The sequence below is a fragment of the Montipora foliosa genome, chromosome 13 (assembly GCF_036669935.1).
Source record: "Montipora foliosa isolate CH-2021 chromosome 13, ASM3666993v2, whole genome shotgun sequence".
Classification (NCBI taxonomy): domain Eukaryota; kingdom Metazoa; phylum Cnidaria; class Anthozoa; order Scleractinia; family Acroporidae; genus Montipora; species Montipora foliosa.
The window spans coordinates 33,313,517-33,338,516 of record NC_090881.1 but is presented as its reverse complement, the minus strand read 5'-3'; the positions used below and the strand labels follow the sequence as shown (position 1 = coordinate 33,338,516).

Here is a 25,000-nt window from a genome sequence, read left to right as displayed (position 1 = left end):
GGGGGGTGTTTGGGGGTGGGGAGGGTGGAGTGGTTCTTGTTCCCTTTAAAAACGTGCTTGTATTCCCACGTTCCCGAAAACACTTCCAAACTTTTTGAAACCTATGAATTGGTTCATGTTCCCTTGTTCCCTGAGGTAATATTAATTTTGTCTTTGTTCCCCACTTCAAATATTAGCCATGTTGCATTGTTCCCCAAAACCCCTGGGAGACCATGCATCAAGCATGGGATCAACACTCAAACATGTTCAGAGAAAGGCAGCACGATTTTGTTCAAATAACTGTCTACTGCTGTCACTAAAAGTTTAAAGGATTTAGGGTGGGTCAGTCTTGAACTAATAGGGATAATATTGAGATTTCCCTTGTTGTACAAAATCATGACCCGTGGTCTTGTACAACAGAAGCAGAATTGGAACTTGTGGGTATCATAGTTGGAAATGTAGACAGGACAAGGGTACTAGGAACACATATTTCCACTCTTTTTTCCCTTGTACAATCAGATCTTGAAACACTTTGCCCAGTGACGTAGTAGAAAGTAATTCCTTAGAGTCCTTTGAGAATAAGCTAAAAAATGTGATGTAAAGTCACTTAGCAAAACTTCTTTCTTGGAATGAATAAATAAATAAAAAGATTTTAGGGCGGAGAAATTTCCGTCTCTGGCAATCGTAAGATTCTAAGTGATTTTTCTCAACGTATCCATAACTCGTCTAACTGGACGAGCCGACATGATTAAAGGCATGATTACGGGCAAATGTTCCCTCCGTTCCCATGTAAAGCGTCATACAGCTTTGCAGATCGGATGACTTTTAATTTAAGTTGAAAACGATCTGCGATTTGCTCGGCTTCCCTTGAAAATGATGGAGAAGTCATTTCATGTTGGATAAGAAAAAACATGCAAAAGATGGTATAAAATTTATATATAACAGGTCGGGCTGAAACCCTTCAAGAACACAGGGGCCACCCGGAAAAAAGATGACACTAGGTAATGTTGAGGAAAGACTGACTAATCGTGTTTCTTTTTAGGCTAACAGTGGAACGAACATATAATTTTAAAGATACGTTTCGGTCTAATCGCCACAGGTCAAGGAACTGTGTGAAAACGTTATAGTACCTTTAAAAAATGATCAATCATCCCTTTGAACTTTTTTCCGTTTCCGTCTGTTATTCAATTTGTTTGCGTCTATTCAAACTTCCTTAATTTTGCATAAATATTAAGAAATCTGACCGGACGTGTCTTCATGTTGTTGAGCTATCATCCGTGAAAACTCCATCCGCTGTTTTTAAGTTGGTTCCAGTGGTTGGACACCAAGTCAGCCAAGTGTCTTGTTTTTTCCTGACTGCCTCAGCTACATCACACAAATCATATAGTATACAATAAATGAATTTCTACATATGCTAAAACTACTTAAATACCTAATTGAAAATTCCGATAGAGCAATTGCCTTAGTTGTTTAAGGGATTCTGACTCTCTAAGGTTACATGGTAGGCTCTGTGTTCCTTAGGGGTTGCACGGCTGTAACTAAATCTACTTTTTAGATAGATAGATTGCGACGCCGCGAAAAAAATTGTTTAATTCCAGCTCGTTTCGTGCTTAAAGCTACATTCATCAAACACAATCTCGAAGGAGAAGAGGAGCAGTTATCGACAGTTGGATACCGAAAGCGAGTGTCCATGCAAATAGACCTTTTCGGCTTGTACATTTTGTTTTCCCAATACAGATCATGTGATAATACTCAGGAGGCTTGGTCCTTTGTTTTGTTCATTAAAAAGAGTGCATGCAGGGATATTCATGCATGCATGCATGAGCGAAACAAAAGACCAAACCTCCTGAGTATTATCACATGATCTGTATTGGGAAAACAAAATGTACAAGCCGAAAAGGTCTATTGCCGGCGGGCTGTCAAGTCACTAAATCGCTGCATAATTTAGGCATCCATTTTTATTTAATCGTATGATTTTGTTGTACATAAGTCTCTTTTTATACTTTGTAAATTGGTCTAAAAAGCCTGATTGAGAGAGTCAATAAATGTATGTATGAGTCGAGTCCTTCACCGGAACCAGAGTTAATAATAACTCTGCCGGAACACACGAGCTCAACAAATTGAGCGGCTTCATAGCTCAGTTGGTAGAACTTTGCACAGGCAACGCAGGGGGCATGGGTTCGAATCCGGTTAACGCAACCTGAATAGTCGTGTTCCTACAAGAGATAAGTGCTCAAGGACGGTGCCTGCTAATTCACATGTATTTTTGCGCGGTTTACTGAATATGCGGGAAAAGCAGATCTTAACAAGTGTTATTGAAATACGAAAAGAAAATTGGGGGTAACGACGCATTTTTCGAAGATAATTAATCAACAGTGTTTGAACAGAGCTTTGAAATACATATCATATCATATATCTTTATTTACCCTCGGGTTTTAGAATAGCTTGATGTAGCTAATATCTCCGAGCATTTACCCTCCCAACCATGATGCACCACAGAAGACAGACCACAACCCCGGGAACTACATGCCCTACTCTTTGCGACAAGTGTGCGGATTCTTTTACGTCCCACAGGATTATGAACATTGAAGAGTTGTGAGACGGGACCTCCGGCTTATCGTCCTTATCCGAGAAGACTAGAGAGTCTAACCATTTGCAGATGTAATTACAAAGGCAGCACTTTCTTCTCACTTATTTAAACATCTTAAACATCTCCAGCCGGAGTCGAACTCACGACCTCCCGCATGGCAGCCCGGTGCTCAACCAACTGAGCCACCGGTGCGCGGTTCTTAGCAATACAAAGCAATGTATGGCGTACTTTTCCAAATTAAAGCTTAATTATTTCTGAAACGTGCGTGGTTACCCCAATTTTCCTATTTGGATACCAAGAGCACTTGCTAAGTTCTGCTTTCTCCGCATAGTTTTGAACCGCGCAAAAATATCCCTGTATTAATAAGCACCACCCATAGGAAACCCGAGTACCTCGAGATGCGCAGAACATATGCGCTATAACAATAGTAGGCACCGTCCTTAAACTTTCCAGATAATTGCGAGGATCACTTTTCTATTGCGTCTTATACGAAGATATTTAGTTAACAATCAAGGATTGTCAAGTACCAAGTTAAAAGATTGTAAGCATTCGTTCGCTTGCGTCGTTAGTCTTGTAATATTTGGACTTCCCGTGACGTCAATGAACCAGCGATTTCGAGGTTTTTTGCAATACTGAAAACTTACCGGACTGCCAGTCATTTCGAAATTTCAAAACCTTCGAGTGGCTGACGGTTGCATAGCCACAGCGTAAGAAACTTCTGGCAACGTACCTATAGTTTACCTTAAACATTTAAGGCCCATTAATACGGGCAACATTTTTTGTGCAACTTGTCGCGCAACAATGTCGCGTTGCAAGTTGCGATGGTTTGTTGTGCGTATTACAACCTTCTTGAGCAACAAATTTTTATGTTACAAAAAGTAGAAGTTGGTAGTAAGCGCAACAAACCATCTCAACGTTGACTTGCAACGCAACATCGTTGCGCGACAAGTTGCACGAAAAATGTTGCACGTATTACTGGGCCTTTAGACGAAAAAAAACTTTTTGTTTTTGTGACTCGCCTATGGTAATTGAAGCGTTTTCAGTTCCTCTGTTTATGTGTGAAAATACGCGTAACCGTTACGAACGCATGCCGGATCACAGTAGGTAGCTGTTCAATGAGGCAAAAACGGATATCCTGGATCGACAGTCATTTACCCTGGATAATTGAAATTTAAAATGAAAAAAAAAAAAAAAAAGCAGCATTTTCAAGAATGGAAACTACAGTAGAACTATCACCCTCCAGTTTTTTTCCGCAAGGCACAGCTTGGAACTGAATACAGCTTACTGTTGATCAACATCTACGACTTAAATGCTCATACCTCGGCAAAGCCCCCGACTTACGGCCAATTTTGCACTACGTGGCTTCGCACGCTTTTTTTTTTTGCGGGAGGGGAAGGGGGGGTGGGGGCGGGGGTTTGGGGGACAGACTGGGAACTCCTTGCTTTACGAATAATGTGTGGGTCCCTTGTATCGTCCCACAGTGCTGATAAACAGAAAAGGTTGTGAGACGGGGGCCTACGGTTTATAGTCCTGATCAGAGAAGAATGGAACTCATTGGCAGATGAAGTTACAAAGTTAGCTCTTCATCATCACTTAAGCCCTTGAGTGCCTGTCCGGAAAGCACCTCATCTCTTCGCTGCGGCGTTGTTTGTATTGTTAGTGAAAATTCTTCGTTTAGGTGAAGGTGTTGGACGCCCGGCTTAATTAAAGATTAACATTTGTCCTGAAGCATTGCCGGCCAATATTAGCCAAAACTTGGTTTCAATCCACAGCTAACAATAACTGCGTACTTGAAGCTAATCGATCTGTCAACCGACAAAGCGGAAATTTTCTGTCCCGCAAAATATTGGCCCGTGAAATGATTGATTAACACAAACATAGAACGAAAAAGTTTTGACTGAAGGTTACCCCACCAGGGACAATAAACGCGTTGGCAAACAAAATGGTGAACGGCAGCGTAAATTGACGACGGCAGGCCGCTACCGATAAGTAATCTACGGTGGATACTACCACTTAAGGAACATTTCTAAAATTAGGAAGTACCTCACTGAGGAAACTACGGAAATTCTTGTTCATGCGTTTGTTAGTTCAAAACTAGATTATTGTAACTCTTTATTATATGGCCTCCCTAAGCATATGATAAGTAGTTTGCAGTTTGTGCAAAACACGGCTGCTCGTATCGTTACTTTAACCAAGAAATTTGATCATATCACCCCTGTATTGATTCAACTGCATTGGTTACCTGTTCACTTTCGGATTCTTTTTAAAGTTTTATTGTTAGTTTATAAGGCGCTAAATGGTATGGCACCATTATATATCACGGAATTACTTAGTTATCGTATATGTTCACGTACGTTACGCTCTACCGATCAAAAACTTCTAGCAGTTCCGAAGTCAAGACTTAAAACATACGGAGACAGGGCCTTTTCCGTTGCTGCACCTAAACTCTGGAACGAGCTGCCATTAGATCTTATAAGTCTAGAGACAATTAATTTATTCAAGAAACATTTAAAGACTGATCTTTTTAAAAAAGCATATAATGTTTAACTTTTTGATAATTTAGAATGGGATTTATTGTGATATTTTTATAAAGAAGACTGTAAATAGGTTTTTAGTTTATTCATATTTTATTACTAGTGCCGATCTTTTTAATTTTTTTAATAATTATTATGACTTGTAAAGCGCTTTGGTCAATTAGTGGAGTTAGCCCTATATGAATTATGTTAAATTAAATTAAATTAAAAAAACCATTCGGGAAGGCAGGATGAACGTCGGCCCAGTCTTAAATCCCTTTTTCATTAATTCTGTTCGTCGTCAAAGTACTTGCACACTATTAATTTTATTAACAACAAGTAGTGTACGGAATTCGCGGAGTTTCGTTCTAGCCTATCTAGCCTATTCTCAATAGAAAAAAGTGACCGTCTTGGCAGTGATGTCGGAAGACGTATGAACCCTCATAAGTGAAAAAGTCCCAAATCAATGCGACTTTGCCGAATGCCGGAACTTCAGATAGACACAAAGTGACATTTTAAACGTTTAGTTCTCCGTGCCAGTACGCTGTTGTGGTCGCAGCCTGCCTCGCATGAACACCTAGCTGCGCTTAGTCTTTGGTAATGAACACCACCTGAAACACATGTACACTGAGATAATGTGGAAATTTATAAGAGTCCTAAACAGCATGTTGATCTTAAAAGTTCCGCTATCCTGTCAAGGCAGATCGCAGATTACCTGAAGTATCAGAGACAAATCGGAAATAGCAAATGCGTGCAGCAGCTGAAACGAAACTTGTTCTTTACCTTACTTTAGTGAGTTTCACAACCTTGGTTGTACGAAATTCCATTTCAACCTAAGTTATGATAAGGATCACACAACTGACACAACGGAACATGCAGAGCTCCAATTGAAAGTGTCCTCATTACATGGCCAGTCTACAACGCCGGGATCTTCGCGGTTTCTTTAACGTTCCATGTTGTTAATAAGAAGGATTGTAAGAAGGGATCTACAGTTTATAGTAATTATCCGAGGAGACTTGAAAGTCAAACCATTTGCTGTTGTCAAACTAAGGCAGTGCTTTCTCCTCAGTGTTGGTCCGGCCGGGTTTCGACTTGACCGGCGACCTCCCGAACGGAAGCCCGATTCTCAACTGGAAAGAACTTTAACTTTAAGCTTATTTGAGGGTTATGCTCTCTTCAAACTGGACAGTAAAATTTGGCTTTAGGAGTATTGAAAAGAGAGACAGAAAAAAAAAAAACAAGCAGAAACTCATCTCGCGTTAAGCCAACTTGGTTTACAACGCTATCGCGTTTAAACTTCCTAACTCTTCAAGTAAACGATGCTCTGAGAGCATCGTTAAATGAGGGTGCAGCCCGTTTTTCCGGGTCGGCATCCTATTGGGCTGGATTCCAACTTCCTTCCTCTTTTTTCAGTTGTTTTGAAAAAATTTCGATCATATCCTGCATGGAGTGATTATTTCCTGAGCGTCATGAAATCTATTCAACTATATTTTACGCCTTAATTTAACAAAATAACATTCAGATCATTTTTTCCTTTGTAGTATGTTACTATTGAACCAAACAAACAATGCTGAAATAAGTACCTATCAGCAATGGGTGACATTTATTTCCTCTGTTGGGTTTATAAAAAAGGCCAGCCTTGGTTTACCATTCATTCTACAGGTGTTACCTGTTAGGTAAGAGTATTCATACAGAGGGTCCATGTTTACCGAATTTCATATACAGGAAGTCTAAAGTATATATTCGTTTTCTTGCAGGGGCCATAAAAAACATCTTCAAGTAGCTTTTCAAGTAAGTAACAGTTATTTATGTTTAATCTTTTTCTGAAAAGTAAAAGCAATTTTTCGTTATATTTAAATCTTAGCCGGTGGGAACAAACTGTCCGCTTTGGCAACCCGGATAATTGAGAACTCCTCGAAGGCTGCTCATACAATTTGACGAAAGACTTTGAAAACAGTAAACCACTACCACCTAAAGCAACTTTATAACATATATTCCAATTCTAGAAGCGTAATTATAAGTTTAACTTAAAAACTAGGTATTTTCAAGCACTTCTTATAATGATTTTTCAGCGTTTTATTCAACAGTGAATGTCTCCAGTACAGCTATACTTTGTTATTTCGAACTCGAGTATCTCGAATTCTCGGCTATGCCGAATTTACAAAATTTTAGTTTCTAAAGAAACTGTGGTACTGCGTCGGTGGGAGATTGAAACAGAAATTGATTTTATTATATTAACTCTGATTTTATCAAACGAGTTGATAAAGGTCGAATAACTACCGTGAAAGATTTGGAAAGCTGACGTTTCGAGCGACGGAGGGCTAACGCTCGAAACGTCAGCTTTCCAAATCTTTCACGGTGGTTATTCGACCTTTATCAACTCGTTTGATAAAATCAATTTCTATGCCGAATTTACGTTCATTTTCCTTGGTTTTCCCCCTTTTTTTGAGTCGTTTTACTACGCTTAATTCGACCTCGGTCAGTTTTTGTTATTCCTAATTACTTGCTTGAACGAACCTCTAATTTTGGGGCTGCATGTCTCTGAATGTTTTTATTTTTCAGTTGCGATTTGAGCTTAAAAATGTTCTTAAGTTGTGTGGTATACTAAGTTTGACTAAAAACTGAGCTGTCCTTCAGTGAATCATGCAATAACATTGTTATTGTAAAAAACATCCGTTTATAAGTACTTGAGTTAATCATCCTGTTGTCAATATTTTGTCTTCAAGTAAAGAACAGTTTTTTTTTAACAAATTCGGCATTTTTATTGGTCGTGAAATTGAATAATTGAACACAAGAACTACGCGGTTGAAATAAGGACTTTTGTCCTATGTAAAGGAATCCAGGTCGCCCTCGGATTCTGGATCCTGAATAGTGGATCCCGGATCCCGGATTTCGAGTCGTAGATCCCGGATGCCAAACTCATGGGTTCCACCAAAATGGATCCTGGATTCCATCGAAATCTGTAGATTCTGCATGGATTCCATACAATGGTTTCCGGATTCCAAAGCCAATTCTTTAGTAACAAAATAAGCAAACTTATGATGGTCCTTATGAAAATAGAAAATATACTGCAAAGGTTGGTCAAGACAACGTGAATATAGGCGTTGTTACAATATTTCGGCTGGCCAACACCAGCCTTCTTCAGAATAAACCTGAAGAAGGCTGGTGTTGGCCAGCCGAAATATTGTAACAACGCCTATATTCACGTTGTCTTGACCAACCTTTGCAGTATATTTTCTATTTTTAAAGTTTTTTGGTGTGGTCACGATCTATTTTGATCCAACGTAGAGCAAGTTTTGATCGTACACGGTTCTTGCAGTGGTTCAATCCTTAAAATTAGTCTTATGAAAATGTCCACTGCTGCGACTACTACTACTACTACTACTACTACTACTACTACTACTACTACTACTACTACTACCACCACTACCACCACCACTACGACTACTACCGTTACTAGTACTACTACTACTACTACTACTACTACTACCACCACTACTACTACTACCACTACCAGTACCATTACCATTACCATTACCATTACCATTACCATTACCACTACCACTACCACTACCACTGCCACTGCCACTGCTGCTACTACTGCTACTGCTACTGATTTGCTGCTGCAACTGCGACTGCGACTGCGACTGCGACTGCGACTGCGACTGCGACTACGACTACGAGCGCTACCGCTGCTACTGCTACTGCTACTACTACTGCTACTGCTGCTACTGCTGCTACTGCTACTGCTCACTGCTCCTACGACTATTTTACTACTCAGTATTATTTTACTGGCAGGAATATGCCTCCCTCAATAGATGAGCTTTCAGGAGGCGTAAAATAGCTTATACACTGCCATCCTTTCGAATAACCACCTATTAGATCAAATGTAAAAAAAGCCAACAAACAGGGAATCCGGGGAAAAGACAATATACAATATTCGAATTTCCAGTATAGCAACTAATGAAGACAAATTGTTCCCATGAAATCAGATTACAAAGAGAAGAGGCATTGCTGAATATGGGAAACCTTCCAGTTATCCAGGAATTGGGAACCGGTTTTCAAGCGCTTGGTGACCACGTGACAGGAAACCCTGAGAAAGCTCGAGAGAGATGGGATAATTATTACCATGAAAGTGTCGTTGGATCAGCATGGGCTGGTGCTGTAGAGAGATCTAAAGGAAATGAAGATAAGGCAAAAGAGTATTTTAGAGGCTTTAAACGAGCGACTGGCAAAGCCATATTTGGCGGCGGTCTGTTGAGAGACTTTCCAGTCTTTCACGAGCTCGCTGTGAGTGGTGAATCTCTCGGAGACATCATTAGTAGTGGAGACACTGCGGCTGCGCGAACAAGATGGAAGATGTACTTAGAGAGCAGTGTGATTGGTGGAAGTCTGGGCACCGTAGCAGCCACTGTTTCTGGTGATAAGCAGAGAGCTCAGAAGCTGGGACGAGGTTTTGTTAAGGCCGGCTTAAGGTTTGGCGTGGCTGGTATCAGCCTCGGAGCAACTGCATCTACTGCGGGAGCTGCTGCCCTTTACGGAGTCGCTTCTACTGCCACTGGGGCTGTAGTCGGTGTTTTGACTGGGGCTGCTTCAACTGCAGCCACACAAGTTATAGATGAAGGAGAAGTGCACGACCCCAGTGCAGTTATTGGCAATGGTTTGTTTGGTGGTGCTCTTCTGTGGGCAAACGGGGCTGCTACCGGGTTATGTGCAAATAATGCTGCGGGTGTGTTCCCAAGGAGTCCTCAGCAAGACACAGAAGGTACCTGAGCTTATGCCCCGATTCACCCATTAGTCATGTCCCAAATGCAATTATGGATATTTCCGTTATGTTTCCATGCCAAAATAAACTGTACAACGAGTTGGTTAAAAAAGGAAACCATTCCAATAGGCCGTTTCCTAGTTCATGTCTGCCTCCTCTTCAAAGCGAGTCTAAGTGCGAAGTTTTTGCTATGAAGAATAGTTTTCATTCATATGTAAAGTAGAACTAATTACCATCACATCGCACTTAGACTCGCTTTGAAGAGGAGGCAGCCATGAACTCGGAAATGGTCTATTGTCTGGACAATTCATAGGTTCATACATGGAAAAGGGATTCTCTGACGGTCTGTTTCTGTTACCTTTGTCTTCTCTTTTCTCTTTGTTTCTCCTTTTCTTTAATTTTTTCGCACTTTAAGACTGATACATTGAGGACATCTTCTAGATCTTTTTTAATATTTTGAACCTCAAATCAGGGAATTATAATGCTTGTCGATTTTGCAGTGTTTGAAATTTTTCCTTCTAATGACGACGCTGCGACCAGCCTCATTCCCATAATTGATCTGCATGGCACCAGAGATGTTGTCATCATCATAGACGGTTCCGCCTCGGTTCAGAGCGGCGATTTTGATGATGTCAAAACAGCACTTGGACACTTGATGACATCGGTGAACCAGAAGTTAGTAGACACCAAATATGCTGCTATAACATTCTCAGACACAGCCACACAAGTGAGTTTTCCATTTTTGCCTTGCGATGAAGCAGCAGAGAAGATAGAAAATATCCCTTATCCTGACGGCTCCACAAACGACCAGTCTGCACTCACGGAGGCGAAGAAACTATTTGATAATCCTTCTTTTGGTAAATGTTTAATTAATAATGATATAGATGATATTACATGGCCGCGCTGGGATACGGATTTTATCCTCGGGTGCTGATAGTATCTCAACGAGTGAGAGGTACTCTGAGCACGAGCCGGAAGATAAAATTCGTATCCCCGGCCCAAGCGGCCATGTAATCTCCTGGTTTGTTCTGAGCTTTAAAACCAGTCCAATGCTCAGGGTCTTTGAGAAAAGTGAGGAAGATTTTCTGCCTTCGTGATGAAATGTTTTGAGTTTCTATGGCTGGGGAGACGGGCTCTGTCTAATCCAGACGGTGATACGTTAGAACATTGATTGGGAAATATCAGGAACCCATGAGTAGGAGCGAACAACTCCCATACTAAGCCTATGTCACGGCATTTTGACAGACCAATCTATTTTTGGACTACCTCTGCTGCAAAAAAACAAAGGCAGTTCCGGTTCGGTGACGCTATGACGTCAAGTTAGTTTCCTGTGATTGCTCACTCGTGAAATATTTTTCAATACTCGAAGAGAAATTTCGTATCTCCGCGGCCGTGTAATATCCTCTATATACAATACACTGTATCAAGCTCATTTCTTGTACACATTGAATCTCTTTTTCAGGTGGTCGCGTCAACGCAACTAAAGTGGTCTTTCTAGTCATGACTGCCTATTCTGATCTAAAGCAACATCTAAGCAAAGCGATTGAATTAAAACGTCTCGGTGTTCAGATTTTCTTGTTTGCTGTGGGAACCTGCATCAAAGATGGCATTAAAGACATGTTGAGTGTGGTGTCTTATCCTCCCGAAAAGTTCTTGCACAGAGTCAAAAGTTTCCGCGCGTTCTTGTTGATCATTGAGATGGTTGTAGAGAGAATATGTCCAGGGAAATTTATAGAGAAAGGTAAGAAAGCACCTATGTCCAGAATTGAACGCAATTACAATTTTTACGATTTTTTGTTGGTTTGCAACGAAAAATCGCATCCGCAACGATTTTTTGCTGCTTCTTTGTTATTCTCACTTACGTGTTCTTACAATAATCACCAATTTTGTGTAATTTTTGTCAAAATCGTCATCTTTTTCGTTTGTCTGGGAGTAGGGGTGGCGCAGTGGTGAGAGCACTCGCCTCCCAGCAATGTGGCCTGGGTTCGATTCCCAGATCCGGCGTCATATGTGGGTTGAGTTTGTTGATTCGCTTCTCTGCTTCGAGAGGTTTTTCTCCAGGTACTCCGGTTTTCCCCTGTCCTCAAAAACCAACATTTGATTTGATTTGTTCTTATCTCCAGTCAGGATGCAGAAAAAAAAAATGATCGTGCTGCACGTTCGGCCTTCTTTCTGTACACTTCTCTCCGAGTGCAGGGATCGCACAGTGGTGAGAGCACTCGCCTCCCACCAATGTGGCCCGGGTTCGATTCCCAGATTCTTATGTGGGTTGAGTTTGTTGGTTCTCTACTCTGCACCGAGAGGCTTTTCTCCGGGTACTCCGGTTTTCCCCTCTCCTCAAAAACCAACATTTGATTTGATTTGATTTGAGTTAATTTCGTCAGTGTCCCCAAATAGTGCTCTTGTGCTAAATAAGAGAAAATAATGAGGCAGAGACGAAGAGTAGGAAATAAGGTCGAAACGAAAGTCGGTTTCCTTTGATGTCCGCAACGGCATGAGGTCCTCTGAAGCCACCAGGGCCATGATCCCATATAGCATTTTGTAATGGCGCATTACAATCACCCTTACCTCAAATACTTTGCAAAAACATTACCAGTATGCCGTTTCCGTTTTGAACTTCCAATTTCAGTGTACCGTAAACGTAAACGAAAACCAAAAGTCGCTTCTTCCACGGCCGAGCTATTATGAGTCATGAACCTATTCTTGAGATGACGCTACAGATTGCTTTGCACTTCAAAACTTCTGCCAAAACTGGAATGTATCAGGGATAATAGCCCACTTCGGAAAATACCATAATACTCTTTGTTTGTCCCCCAAAATTTTGCATACGCCACCCTATTTGTTTTCTCTTGGGACCATTGTAAGTCCCAAGAGAAACTGGAAAAGATGCTTTAATATGCAAAATTTGGGAGGGGCGGGGGGAGACAAACAAAAAGCATTATGATATTTCCGAATTGGCCTATTCTTTGCTTCTCTCCCTCTCGGTCCCAGAACAAACGACTTTTGCAACTTTACCCAGCTCATGTGGTCTTTTAGAAGGAAGTCGCAACCAGTTAATGTAAAATACAAGTTTTGTGGTGCTTAAATATTTGAATAAAAATTGTTTCAAGGTCAGGGGCACATTTGGCGGAACGTCATTTTTGTTCTCTTGGCATTAATTCAGGGTGCCTGTTGTCTTGGAAAATTCTCTCAGGACGAATCGTTTCTGTTCCATCTAATCTGAAAATAATTTTTCTGAAATTCACAGAGCCAACCCATTCCTGAGGGCCCTGAGGGCCGGAATGGGTTGGCTCTGGGTCTCTGCAATTCTTATTTTCACTTGTCAAGGTAATAGCTTTAATTTTGGTTTTCCGATACTCGATTGAGAACCGATGTATTTCCTCAGCTATACAGAAAGTTCCAGAACCCGAGGAAACAGTGGAAAAAATCGGCTTCATGATCAGCATTAGAATCGACCTTCGTAGACCTGGTAAGCCGTCTCTCCCAGAGCCCAAAATCAAGAGAGATGTGGTGGTCATTATGGACGGATCTGGTTCAATTCCGTCTGACCAATTTCAAAAAGGCAATCAGGCAATCAAGCATCTGATTGAAATGGAAGAAGAAAGTGAACACGATACCAGATTTGCGGCAGTCACCTATTCAGACAGCGCTTCTGTTAAGTTCTCCTTTTTGTCGCTCGAAGAAGCAGGAAATAAGATCCTTAAGATTCATCACCCAGGTGGCCAGACCAATACTCAAGCTGCGCTGGTAGAAGCAAGGAAACTGTTTGAAGACCCTGGAAAAAGTTCTGGTTAGTATTTAGATTAAAAAAAGAGTCTAGAACGAGATCACACAGAATAAAGCGAGGTTCTGGTCGAAGCCTAAGGTTAAACTTTTGTTCTCGCTTTGGAGAATTTTCATATGGGGGAAGAGAGAGGGGAAGCCCCTTTTGGATCAGCACGTGAGTCCAGTTTCTGCTAGAGCCTTAGAGCATACCTTTTAACCTTAATATTTTGAGCAAGAGCCGATACAACGAAGATTTGATTTAGTAATGTACTATATTTCGGCTGGCCAAACCAGCCTTCTTCAGGTGTAACGAGAGTCTCATAGTACCTGAGGTACTCTCATTGTAACTGAAGAAGGCTGGTTTGGCCAGACGAAATATAGTACATTACTAATCAAATCTACGTTGTATCGGCTCTTGCTCAAAATACTTAATTTTCCAACTTGTCCTTACGCCGATCAAAACAAGCCAGTTGATCCAACGTACTCTGACAGCTTGCTTGCTTGAAAAATCTCTTTTAACATTGTTCGATGATATATCTTTAAACTGAAAAATTAACCTACCCGATCACACAGACCACAATCACTTCCCCTATGTGAAGGAATCCGAAATTCCGGAATTCAGCAAATTTTTCGGCTTTGGAATCCGGAACCTAGAGCGTGGAATTCGAAATCCATTGTGTGGAATCCAGAATCCACAGCTTTTGATGGAATCCACGAACCATTTTAGCCGATTTGATGGAATCCGTGAGTTTGGAATTCACGGGATGGGATCTGGAATCCGTGGGCCTCCTGGATTCCTTTACATAGGGCGAATCACTGCAACTACTGATAGTAAAACTGCTGTTTAAAGGTGGACGAGCTGACGCAAAGAAGGTGATTTACCTTGTGACCGATGGCCAATCGAATGTTCACCAGGATCGAACAATACCAGAAGCTGAAGCCCTGAAAAAAATCGGGGTGGAGATATTTGTGGTTGCTGTTGGCAGCTACATTCAAGGTATCGAAGAAATGGTCCATGTGGCATCTCTTCCTCCACAAAAGTTTGTTTGCAGAGTGGAAAACCATGCAGGTTTTTTGGAGATTGTGAAGTTGGCCTTAAAACAGGTTGCCCCAGCAAAATATGCAGTTGACGACGGGCATAGGTCTAACTGAAAATTGTTGGAAAATTTGTAAAGCTTGTCTTCTTCATTTGTGTTCTTGAGATTTAGTATCAGATCAAATTAAAATTGTTTTGAGTTTGTACCACTTCTCAAGAATGCCACCTCATATCTGTGATCAATCGAAAACATATTGACGAAAACAGTTATATTCAGATAAGATAGATCAATTGTGCTATCAATTGAGTTTATACAGGATTTCTTGTGCACGTTTTTGCAGCCTTGCGTTATAGATCAAGTTAATATCAAAATGAGTGCGAGTGTTCCAAATAACGAGAAACAGATGTTTTGGTACAGCTTCTGCAACGAGTGGCCGCCTTTTGTTTTGTTTGTAGATTTTAAAAAAAATTGCTGTAGAAAAAATCACAAGTGACTTGGATATCGTATCCAAATCTTTAGTATTTTCGTCTACTTTTTCATTGGGTATGAAAATTACATCTACGTGATGTGGTGTAGATTCTGTGATTGGCGGACTTGGGTGATGAGAGTTTGAGAATTACCAATCTAATTCTACTGTATCAATTAAGTATTGCGGAAAATTTTGCACCAGTCCCAGTGTTGTTATTTTCGTGTTAACCTTTGATTGTTTCTCTCATATACAATAATAAATTTAAAATGTTCAGTCCCGCTCAATAAGTTTTCTTTCAACATCGCCTTGGACGACATCCGGGGGCTTAAGAAACGACAACGGCGACTGGAGCGGCAACGCGGCCACAAAACAGTGATATCATTGGATAAAAAGGAATAATAATCGTGCAGCATGCATTTTAGCACATAACAACGACGTGAAATCACCAAATATCAGGTTTTGACAACAACGTGAGATCTAAATCTTTCACTCTCCATTTTTACTCTGAAACCACAGGTATGAATTCTCTATTTTCGAATTCCCCATAATACACTTTGTTTGTCCCCCCAAATTTTGCATAAACCATTGTTTTCAAATGCTCTTGGGAATATGCAGTGTCCCCAAGAGCATTTGAAAACAATGGTTTATGCAAAGTTTGGGGGGGCAAACAAAGTGTATTATGGGGAATTCGAACATAGAGAATTTATTTTTAGGCTACTTTGTCCACATTGTACGACGCGAACGAGATGGACTATTCGAGAAAAACTTACGACATTGCCAAGTTATATTTTGAGGTGAAGTTTTTGTCAACGTTGCCGTCGCAGATCTTAAAGTCCCTTTTGTGTCCTTCATGAAGGCAGCCGTCTCATCTTTATGCTTGATCGTTTTTTTTGTCATTTTCCCCATTTAGCGACCAACTTGTGGTAGAAAACTGAAACACAATGTTGGTCGAAAATGTGATTGTCTAGGCGTGTGTTCCAGTTTGATGTAATTAAGTGTATCAACTATATTTGAAATAAAATTTCACTGGTAACCCTTACCTTTTAATTGAGTAAATTGCTTTGAAAGCTATACGAGCGCTTGTGGAAAATCTCTTGCAAAACCAGCGGAAAAATTCGTAGAAAATTCGTGCACTTGTTGCTACAACAAGTTGTAAAATTGTTGAGACACTCCCGAAAACACCTTTTCTAGCTTCCAATACCCGCCGTATTCAGAATTTCAATCTTTCCCACTTCCCCCCTCCCTCTTCCCCTTTCAATGTTGACTGTTTAAATGTTCAGCATTCTTTTTTTGTCTTGCTAGCAACATTGATAAGGAGGTGGGGGGGGGGGGGGAGGGAGGGGGGCTGTAGTGTGGGAGATAATAGGTAAATTAATAACGCCCCAAGAAGGTTAAGTGTCTCCTCTAATTTTGCAATTTGTTGTAGCACTCTGCTAGCTGTCTTTTTGGACAGTTAGAAATAGTTCACCAAACAGATTTCAGTTACACTTTTTCAAACAACGAAGTTTCGGTTTTACCACGAAAGTAGCCTTAAATCAAGTACACTTGGCGAACAAAGTCAATTTCCACCATCAGAGGGTGTGGAACATTTTTGTGTTTCCTGTCATGGATACTTAAGACTGTTTGAGGAGACATTTTTGCCAGCTGGGAAAAATTTATCTGTTAGAATTTTGTAGATGAAAAATTTTAGCTGATTATTGAAGCGCCAGTAAATTTTAGGAGGTAAAATCCTCCTTTCAGAATTTGTCAGCTGAATGGCAGGTTTAGATGAACAATAGGGCCGTTTATATGAGAGGAAATACATAACACGCGAAAGGAACTATTTATACGAGTATAAACTCTCAGTCCAGGATAAGCCGCGGCTTGAGAAAGCCGTGAACGTAGATTTTGTACCATTTATACGGGGTGTTCGCGTCTTATGTAAGCCGCGGCTTATTTTCTCTCGTATAAACGGCCCTAATGTATTCCACCGCTTTATAGGAGGTTTTCAGGTGACGTCATCGCCTCTATGTTGGCGGACGAAAACAAAAGATCTCTCATTAGCTTCTTTTGTTCGTCCACCAGGCGTCAAACATTTCTCTTTTGTTAGTGGTGCCTTTAGAGGTTGGTTGAGAACGTCCTATAATTTCCAGTTCCTCTTCACGAAATTTCTGCCGGGGTGCTTTGTGCAGCAGGGTCAAGTTTTGAGTCGTGCTGTCTTCATATGTTACTCAGCGTGCTTTGATTTCAAGAGTCCCATTGATTACAGCACCCCTCATTTCATAAGATGTTTAAGGCAACCTTTAACATGTTATCAACTGTATCTCCGGCACGCGATTTCTTTAAATCACAAGAGATAATGTTCTCAATCTTTTTTTTTTAGAAGTATTTTTTCCATGAAACCGTTTGTATCCGGTAGCTGTTTGATGACTTCAATGAGGCAATAAATTACCTGTTTTCTACATACAGAAAACGTAGGAATTAATGTTTACAAACGTGTTTTTTCGGAAAATTTTCCGAGAAACCGTTTGTATCCTACCCTGGGTGCCAGAGGCTCTATTTTCTTTCGCGAGGAGCGAGCGGTTAAAACGGAGAGGCGAAAAATACGACCCTCTGGTCACGGCGGTTAAGAATCTCACTTCCATGCAAATTCGGAATAAGATTATCTTGCCAAACCGGTTTTCTCCAGTGATATCAATGTTGTACCCAATTCAAGTCTTTTGGGAATAGAACGTTTGAATCCTGCAGCAACCAATCAAAAGCGACATGAAAACACAAACCAATTACTGTTGGTGGCCGCGGTAAGTTTTCTCACGCGTGACTAGTTTTTTACTCGAAACACGATATTTTTAGTGTTCACGGTTTTCGGATTTTCTTTCAGCTCTAGGATATGCGAATCAATCAAGGCATTCAAGGGATAAATAACGACTACGATAGCATCTTTTGGATAATGAATCCACGATCATTCAAATACGAACAAACTTTCAGCACAAGCTGAAATATCAAAGATTTGTGGCATCCAGTTGGTAGGACCACAAACACATCCTCGCGCTTGATGAAATTCCCGAACAGGTTTTAATTCTAAAATCTCCGAAAATCCAGAATTTGCTGTGTATTTTTCTGTGCAAATACTCGCTGGAATTCACAGCCTTCCACCGCCAGTTTTGTTTTCGTAGCACTCCTTGCGCTCAAAACCGGTTTTGTGGCCACTGGGGTGCACTATCGCCTCTCAACCAGTGAAATTGAGTGTTAGATTGTTTTTGCTCGGAAAGAACTGGCACTGACTATGAAAACCAATCAGCGACCGCGTTCATAATCACAAATCATGGAAGTGAGATTCTTAACCGCCGTGACCAGAGGTTCGTATTTTTCGCCTCTCCGTTTTAACCGCTTGCTCCTCGCGAAAGAAAAATAGAACCTCTGGCACCCAGGGTATTTGTATCCGGTAACTGTTCATTGAAGCAGAAGTAACGGATATCTTGGATCGGCAGTTATTCTGCCCGGGGAGCTGAAATTCAGAATGAAAAAGAGAAAATCTTTTCATCAGGGAAAACCACAGTAGAATCGACGACCTCCAGATTTTTCTCTTTAAGTCTTTTTTTAAACCATACGCAATATAATTTTTCCAATTAACTTTTATGAAAAAAATTCCAAGAACCGTTTGTATCTGGTAGCTGTTCATTGGAGCAAAAAACTTCCTGTTTTCGATACACAGAGAAATAGATATCCTGGATCGACAGTTACTTTGCCCGGGTAACTGAAATTCAGAATGAAAAAAAGAAAATATTGGCATCAAGGGAAACCACAGTAGAATTGACGACCTCCAGATTTTTCTTTAAACCATACGAAATGATGTTTCCAATTAACCTTTATGGAACTTTTCCAAGAACCGTTTGCCGGTAGCTGTTCAAATCGAAAATTCCACAAAGTGGATGAGTATTCTAGAACCTTTAAATAAAAATATTTTTGAATACTAATCACCAGGCCGTGACTTTTTATTTTTCCCGTTGGGGTTATTAAAAGGCCAGCTTTGGTTTAAAGTCCATTCTGCAGGGATGAACTTTGTGGTAAGAGCGTTTCTCAGTTCCATGTTTGCCGAATTTCACTAGTCATACGTGATATATAATGTCATTGTATTATAGGGGGGATACTGAACATCTTCAAGTGTATTTTCAAGTAAGCACTATTTATTTGTTAAAGTTCAAGTTAATTTTGTTCTCTACTCTGCGCAGACAGGTTTTCTCCAGGTACTCTGGTTTCCTCTCTCCCGGCTCAAAAACCCAACATTTGGCTTGATTTGAGTTAATTGTTAATTTCAGTTTACAGTGTCGTCAATTAGTGCTCCAGCACTAGAACGACTAGACACTTAAATAAAGTTCCTTTCCTTTTCTGTCTGAACATCTATGTGGCTTAGCTGAGCATCGGGAACATGCCGGAGAAGGTAATAAACTTTGAATAGAACGATCTCAATGTATCAGGACCAGTATCAATATAATTCCACTTTGTTTAACATACAATCTGTTAATCAGTGGGGACATCTTTCTGCAAAGAACCAAAGACACTACGTAGAGGTCCATTGAAGGTTTTTCTGTCTTGTGCAGATCTTTTAGCTTGATCTTCATCAACATTCAGTGGTTTAATTGTATTTCATAACGAAGTAGTCGAAGTAGGACATGAGCACTCCAGGCAATCATTGAGGAAATCGTCCAAAATATTATTGCACCAAGAAAAAACAAGTTTAGTTCATATCCATCCTGAAAGCATGCTAAGTCGGAAAAATGGCCTGCAACCTCATTTACCAATGCCGCACGAATAAATGGTGCAGCTCAGTTTAACAGCACTGCCTCTTGCTCTTAATAACGGCGCTAAATCAGTAGAAGAGTTTACATTGTAAACGTGAAAGCATCTTAAACCACTCGAAACACGATATTTTTAGTGTTCACGGTTTTCGGATTTTCTTTCAGCTCTAGGATATGCGAATCAATCAAGGCATTCAAGGGATGAATAACGACTACGATAGCATCTTTTGGATAACGAATCCACGATCATGCAAATACGAACAAACTTTCAGCACAAGCTGAAATATCAAAGATTTGCGGCATCCAGTTGGCAGGACCACAAACACATCCTCGCTCTTGATGAAATTCCTGAACAGGTTTTAATTCTAAAATTTCCGAAAATCCAGAATTTGCTGTGTATTTTTCTGTGCAAATACTCGCTGGAATTCACAGCCTTCCACCGCCAGTTTTGTTTTTGTAGCACTCCTTGCGCTCAAAACCGGTTTTGTGGCCACTGGGGTGCACTATCGCCTTTCAACCAATGAAATTGAGTGTTAGATTGTTTTTACTCGGAAAGAACTGGCACTGACTATGAAAACCAATCAGCGACCGTGTTCATAATCACAAATCATGGAAGTGAGATTCTTAACCGCCGTGACCAGAGGTTCGTATTTTTCGCCTCTCCGTTTTAACCGCTTGCTCCTCGCGAAGGAAAAATAGAACCTCTGGCACCCAGGGTATTTGTATCCGGTAACTGTTCAGAAGTAACGGATATCCTGGATCGGCAGTTATTCTGCCCGGGGAACTGAAATTCAGAATGAAAAAAAGAAAATCTTTGCATCAGGGAAAACCACAGTAGAATCGACGACCTCCAGATTTTTCTGTTTAAGTCTTTCTTTAAACCATACGCAATAACTTTTCCAATTAACTTTTATGAAAAAATTTCCAAGAACCGTTTGTATCCGGTAGCTGTTCATTGAAGCAAAAAACTTCCTGTTTTCGATACACAGAGAAATAGATATCCTGGATCGACAGTTATTTTGCCCGTGTAACTGAAATTCAGAATGAAAAAAAGAAAATAGTCGCATCAAGGGAAACCACAGTAGAATTGACGACCTCCAGATTTTTCTTTAAACCATACGAAATAATGTTTCCAATTAACTTTTATGGAACTTTTCCAAGAACCGTTTGCCGGTAGCTGTTCAAATCGAAAATTCCACAAAGTGGATGAATATTCTAGCACCTTTAAATAAAAATATTTTTGAATACTAATCACCAGACCGTGACTTTTTATTTTTCCCGTTGGGGTTATTAAAAGGCCAGCTTTGGTTTAAAGTCCATTCTGCAGGGATGAACTTTGTGGTAAGAGCGTTTCTCAGTTCCATGTTTGCCGAATTCCACTAGTCATACGTGATGTATATTGTCATTGTATTATAGGGGGGATACTGAACATCTTCAAGTGTATTTTCAAGTAAGCACTATTTATTTGTTAAAGTTCAAGTTAATTTTGTTCTCTACTCTGCGCAGAAGACAGGTTTTCTCCAGGTACTCTGGTTTCCTCTCTCCCGGCTCAAAAACCCAACATTTGGCTTGATTTGAGTTAATTGTTAATTTCAGTTTACAGTGTCCCCAATTAGTGCTCCAGCACTAGAACGACTAGACACTTAAATAAAGTTCCTTTCCTTTTCTGTCTGAACATCTATGTGGCTTAGCTGAGCATCGGGAACATGCCGGAGAAGGTAATAAACTTTGAATAGAACGATCTCAATGTATCAGGACCAGTATCAATATAATTCCACTTTGTTTAACATGCAATCTGTTAATCAGTGGGGACATCTTTCTGCAAAGAGCCAAAGACACTACGTAGAGGTCCATTGAAGATTTTTCTGTCTTGTGCAGATCTTTTAGCTTGATCTTCATCAACATTCAGTGGTTTAATGTATTTCATAACGAAGTAGTCGAAGTAGGACATGAGCACTCCAGGCAATCATTGAGGAAATCGTCCAAAATATTATTGCACCAAGAAAAAACAAGTTTAGTTCATATCCATCCTGAAAGCATGCTAGGTCGGAAAAATGGCCTGCAACCTCATTTACCAATGCCGCACGAATAAATGGTGCAGCTCAGTTTAACAGCACTGCCTCTTGATCTTAATAACGGCGCTAAAACAGTAGAAGAGTTTACATTGTAAGCGTAAAAGCATCTTAAACCACTCGAAACACGATATTTCTAGTGTTCACGGTTTTCGGATTTTCTTTCAGCTCTAGGATACGCGAATCAATCAAGGCATTCAAGGGATAAATAACGACTACGATAGCATCTTTTGGATAATGAATCGACGATCATGCAAATACGAACAAACTTTCAGCACAAGCTGAAATACCAAAGATTTGCGGCATCCATTTGGCAGGACCACAAACACATCCTAGCGCTTGATAAAATTCCTGAACAGGTTTTAATTCTAAAATCTCCGAAAATCCAGAATTTGCTGTGTATTTTTCTGTGCAAATACTCGCTGGAATTCACAGCCTTCCACCGCCAGTTTTGTTTTCGTAGCACTGCTTGCGCTCAAAACCGGTTTTGTGGCCACTGGGGTGCACTATCGCCTTTCAACCAATGAAATTGAGTGTTAGATTGTTTTACTCGGAAAGAACTGGCACTGACTATGAAAACCAATCAGCGACCGTGTTCATAATCACAAATCAGGGAAGTGAGATTCTTAACCGCCGTGACCAGAGGTTCGTATTTTTCGCCTCTCCGTTTTAACCGCTTGCTCCTCGCGAAAGAAAAATAGAACCTCTGGCACCCAGGGTATTTGTATCCGGTAACTGTTCATTGAAGCAGAAGTAACGGATATCCTGGATCGACAGTTATTCTACCCGGGGAACTGAAATTCAGAATGAAAAAAAGAAAATAGTCGCATCAAGGGAAACCACAGTAGAATTGACGACCTCCAGATTTTTCTTTAAACCATACGAAATAATGTTTCCAATTAACTTTTATGGAACTTTTCCAAGAACCGTTTGCCGGTAGCTGTTCAAATCGAAAATTCCACAAAGTGGATGAATATTCTAGAACCTTTAAATAAAAATATTTTTGAATACTAATCACCAGACCGTGACTTTTTATTTTTCCCGTTGGGGTTATTAAAAGGCCAGCTTTGGTTTAAAGTCCATTCTGCAGGGATGAACTTTGTGGTAAGAGCGTTTCTCAGTTCCATGTTTGCCGAATTCCACTAGTCATACGTGATGTATATTGTCATTGTATTATAGGGGGGATACTGAACATCTTCAAGTGTATTTTCAAGTAAGCACTATTTATTTGTTAAAGTTCAAGTTAATTTTGTTCTCTACTCTGCGCAGAAGACAGGTTTTCTCCAGGTACTCTGGTTTCCTCTCTCCCGGCTCAAAAACCCAACATTTGGCTTGATTTGAGTTAATTGTTAATTTCAGTTTACAGTGTCCCCAATTAGTGTTCCAGCACTAGAACGACTAGACACTTAAATAAAGTTCCTTTCCTTTTCTGTCTGAACATCTATGTGGCTTAGCTGAGCATCGGGAACATGCCGGAGAAGGTAATAAACTTTGAATAGAACGATCTCAATGTATCAGGACCAGTATCAATATAATTCCACTTTGTTTAACATGCAATCTGTTAATCAGTGGGGACATCTTTCTGCAAAGAACCAAAGACACTACGTAGAGGTCCATTGAAGGTTTTTCTGTCTTGTGCAGATCTTTTAGCTTGATCTTCATCAACATTCAGTGGTTTAATGTATTTCATAACGAAGTAGTCGAAGTAGGACATGAGCACTCCAGGCAATCATTGAGGAAATCGTCCAAAATATTATTGCACCAAGAAAAAACAAGTTTAGTTCATATCCATCCTGAAAGCATGCTAGGTCGGAAAAATGGCCTGCAACCTCATTTACCAATGCCGCACGAATAAATGGTGCAGCTCAGTTTAACAGCACTGCCTCTTGCTCTTAATAACGGCGCTAAAACAGTAGAAGAGTTTACATTGTAAACGTAAACGCATCTTAAACCAAGTTGCCTTTATGCGAAATGGGGAAACTAATTTGATACTTTTCTCTGCACATCTTGCTTTTCAATATTACTGACAAAATGTTTTACTGTCCAGTTTGAGTTGAGCGTATCCTTCAATTAAACTCCAAATCTGAAGGGCAAAGTTTCAGTTTCGAAGAAACAAGTCTCGTTACGGCCATCGCACATTTGTTATTTCCAAATTGCCCCAGGTAGTTTAAATAATGTGGGATCTGCTTGGACAGGATATCGCAAAATTGAAAGATGAACTTAACGTGCTGTTTAAAACTCTTAACTGAAAAACTCCAAATTATCTCAATGTATAGTAGATCGATCTTTAGGAAGTGTTTTTAGATGAGAGACGAGCGGCGACCGCCGGAACTGGAAAATTCGTATTCCAAGAAAGTCTTAATCGACGATGATGTTTGAGACTAAATTGTGCACGAGAGCATACAGACTTCGCAGTGGAAATCTGCGTTGAATTTCATAAAAAGTAATATAACTTTGAGACCACCACGGCAGTTCTAGCATTCGGCAAAGTTACTTTGACCGGTAGCTTTTTTCGCATATGTGGCGGCCTGAAACGCTTTAAGACATTGGCTGAAAAGAATACGCTATAACGAACAGCGGTGGCGGTCTGCCGTATAGAAGCCTTAGAAGCAAGAAACACCGTAAGCTAAATAACCCAATGAAAGGAATATGAACCATGAAGGATGTTTTGTAAAGGAGAAAAACTATACTTCAAGAAACAAGAAAAAATGAAAGATGCCAAAATGATTAAGCATTTTCGGAGAAAACCGAAAATAGATGATATATTTTAAGCAATGTTTAAAAACCGAGCAGCAGTGTTTTATCGGGTCTAAAAAGACGAGGCAAAGCCTCAAAAAGCGTGTCCTTCTGGAGTCCTAACAAAGGTTCAAATTGTGAGAGAACATTAGCATACGGGAAAAATAAGCTGCGCCTCATTAGTATGCTTTATATAAAGAACTCTGATGAGGAGTGTTTTATCAGATATAAAGCTTATGCACGTGACATTTTATCGGTGTTTTGATAGGCTGTTTCGTTCATGAATTATTAATGAA

The 25,000-nt window shown here is 40.3% G+C and overlaps 1 protein-coding gene and 1 long non-coding RNA gene across 2 annotated transcripts in view; both read left to right on the top strand.

Annotated features, from left to right (window-relative positions):
• Positions 1 to 6,655: 6,655 nt before the first annotated feature.
• On the top strand, positions 6,656 to 16,157 carry LOC137982226 (cartilage matrix protein-like). Its single transcript, XM_068829299.1, has 7 exons — positions 6,656 to 6,758; positions 6,840 to 6,873; positions 9,075 to 9,847; positions 10,348 to 10,704; positions 11,310 to 11,588; positions 13,233 to 13,637; positions 14,463 to 16,157. Exons 3-7 carry the CDS (start codon positions 9,103 to 9,105, stop codon positions 14,762 to 14,764), a joined length of 2,088 nt encoding a protein of 695 aa, XP_068685400.1. The 5' UTR covers positions 6,656 to 6,758; positions 6,840 to 6,873; positions 9,075 to 9,102; the 3' UTR covers positions 14,765 to 16,157.
• A 6,988-nt stretch (positions 16,158 to 23,145) lies between these two features.
• The window catches only part of LOC137982061 (uncharacterized), a 6,821-nt gene continuing 4,966 nt past the window's right edge, over positions 23,146 to 25,000 (top strand). The window contains exon 1 of the long non-coding RNA XR_011118605.1: positions 23,146 to 23,181. This is a non-coding gene — a long non-coding RNA (uncharacterized lncRNA). The remainder of the gene's footprint in view (positions 23,182 to 25,000) is intronic.

Excerpts from the sequence above, each read along its gene's own strand:
- LOC137982226 (XM_068829299.1), top strand. The coding sequence starts at position 9,103 with ATGGGAAACCTTCCAGTTATCCAGGAATTGGGAACCGGTTTTCAAGCG. Across the intron at positions 9,848-10,347 it reads TCCTCAGCAAGACACAGAAG|TGTTTGAAATTTTTCCTTCT; the intron begins GTACCTGAGCTT and ends TCGATTTTGCAG. Across the intron at positions 11,589-13,232 it reads AGGGAAATTTATAGAGAAAG|CTATACAGAAAGTTCCAGAA; the intron begins GTAAGAAAGCAC and ends GTATTTCCTCAG.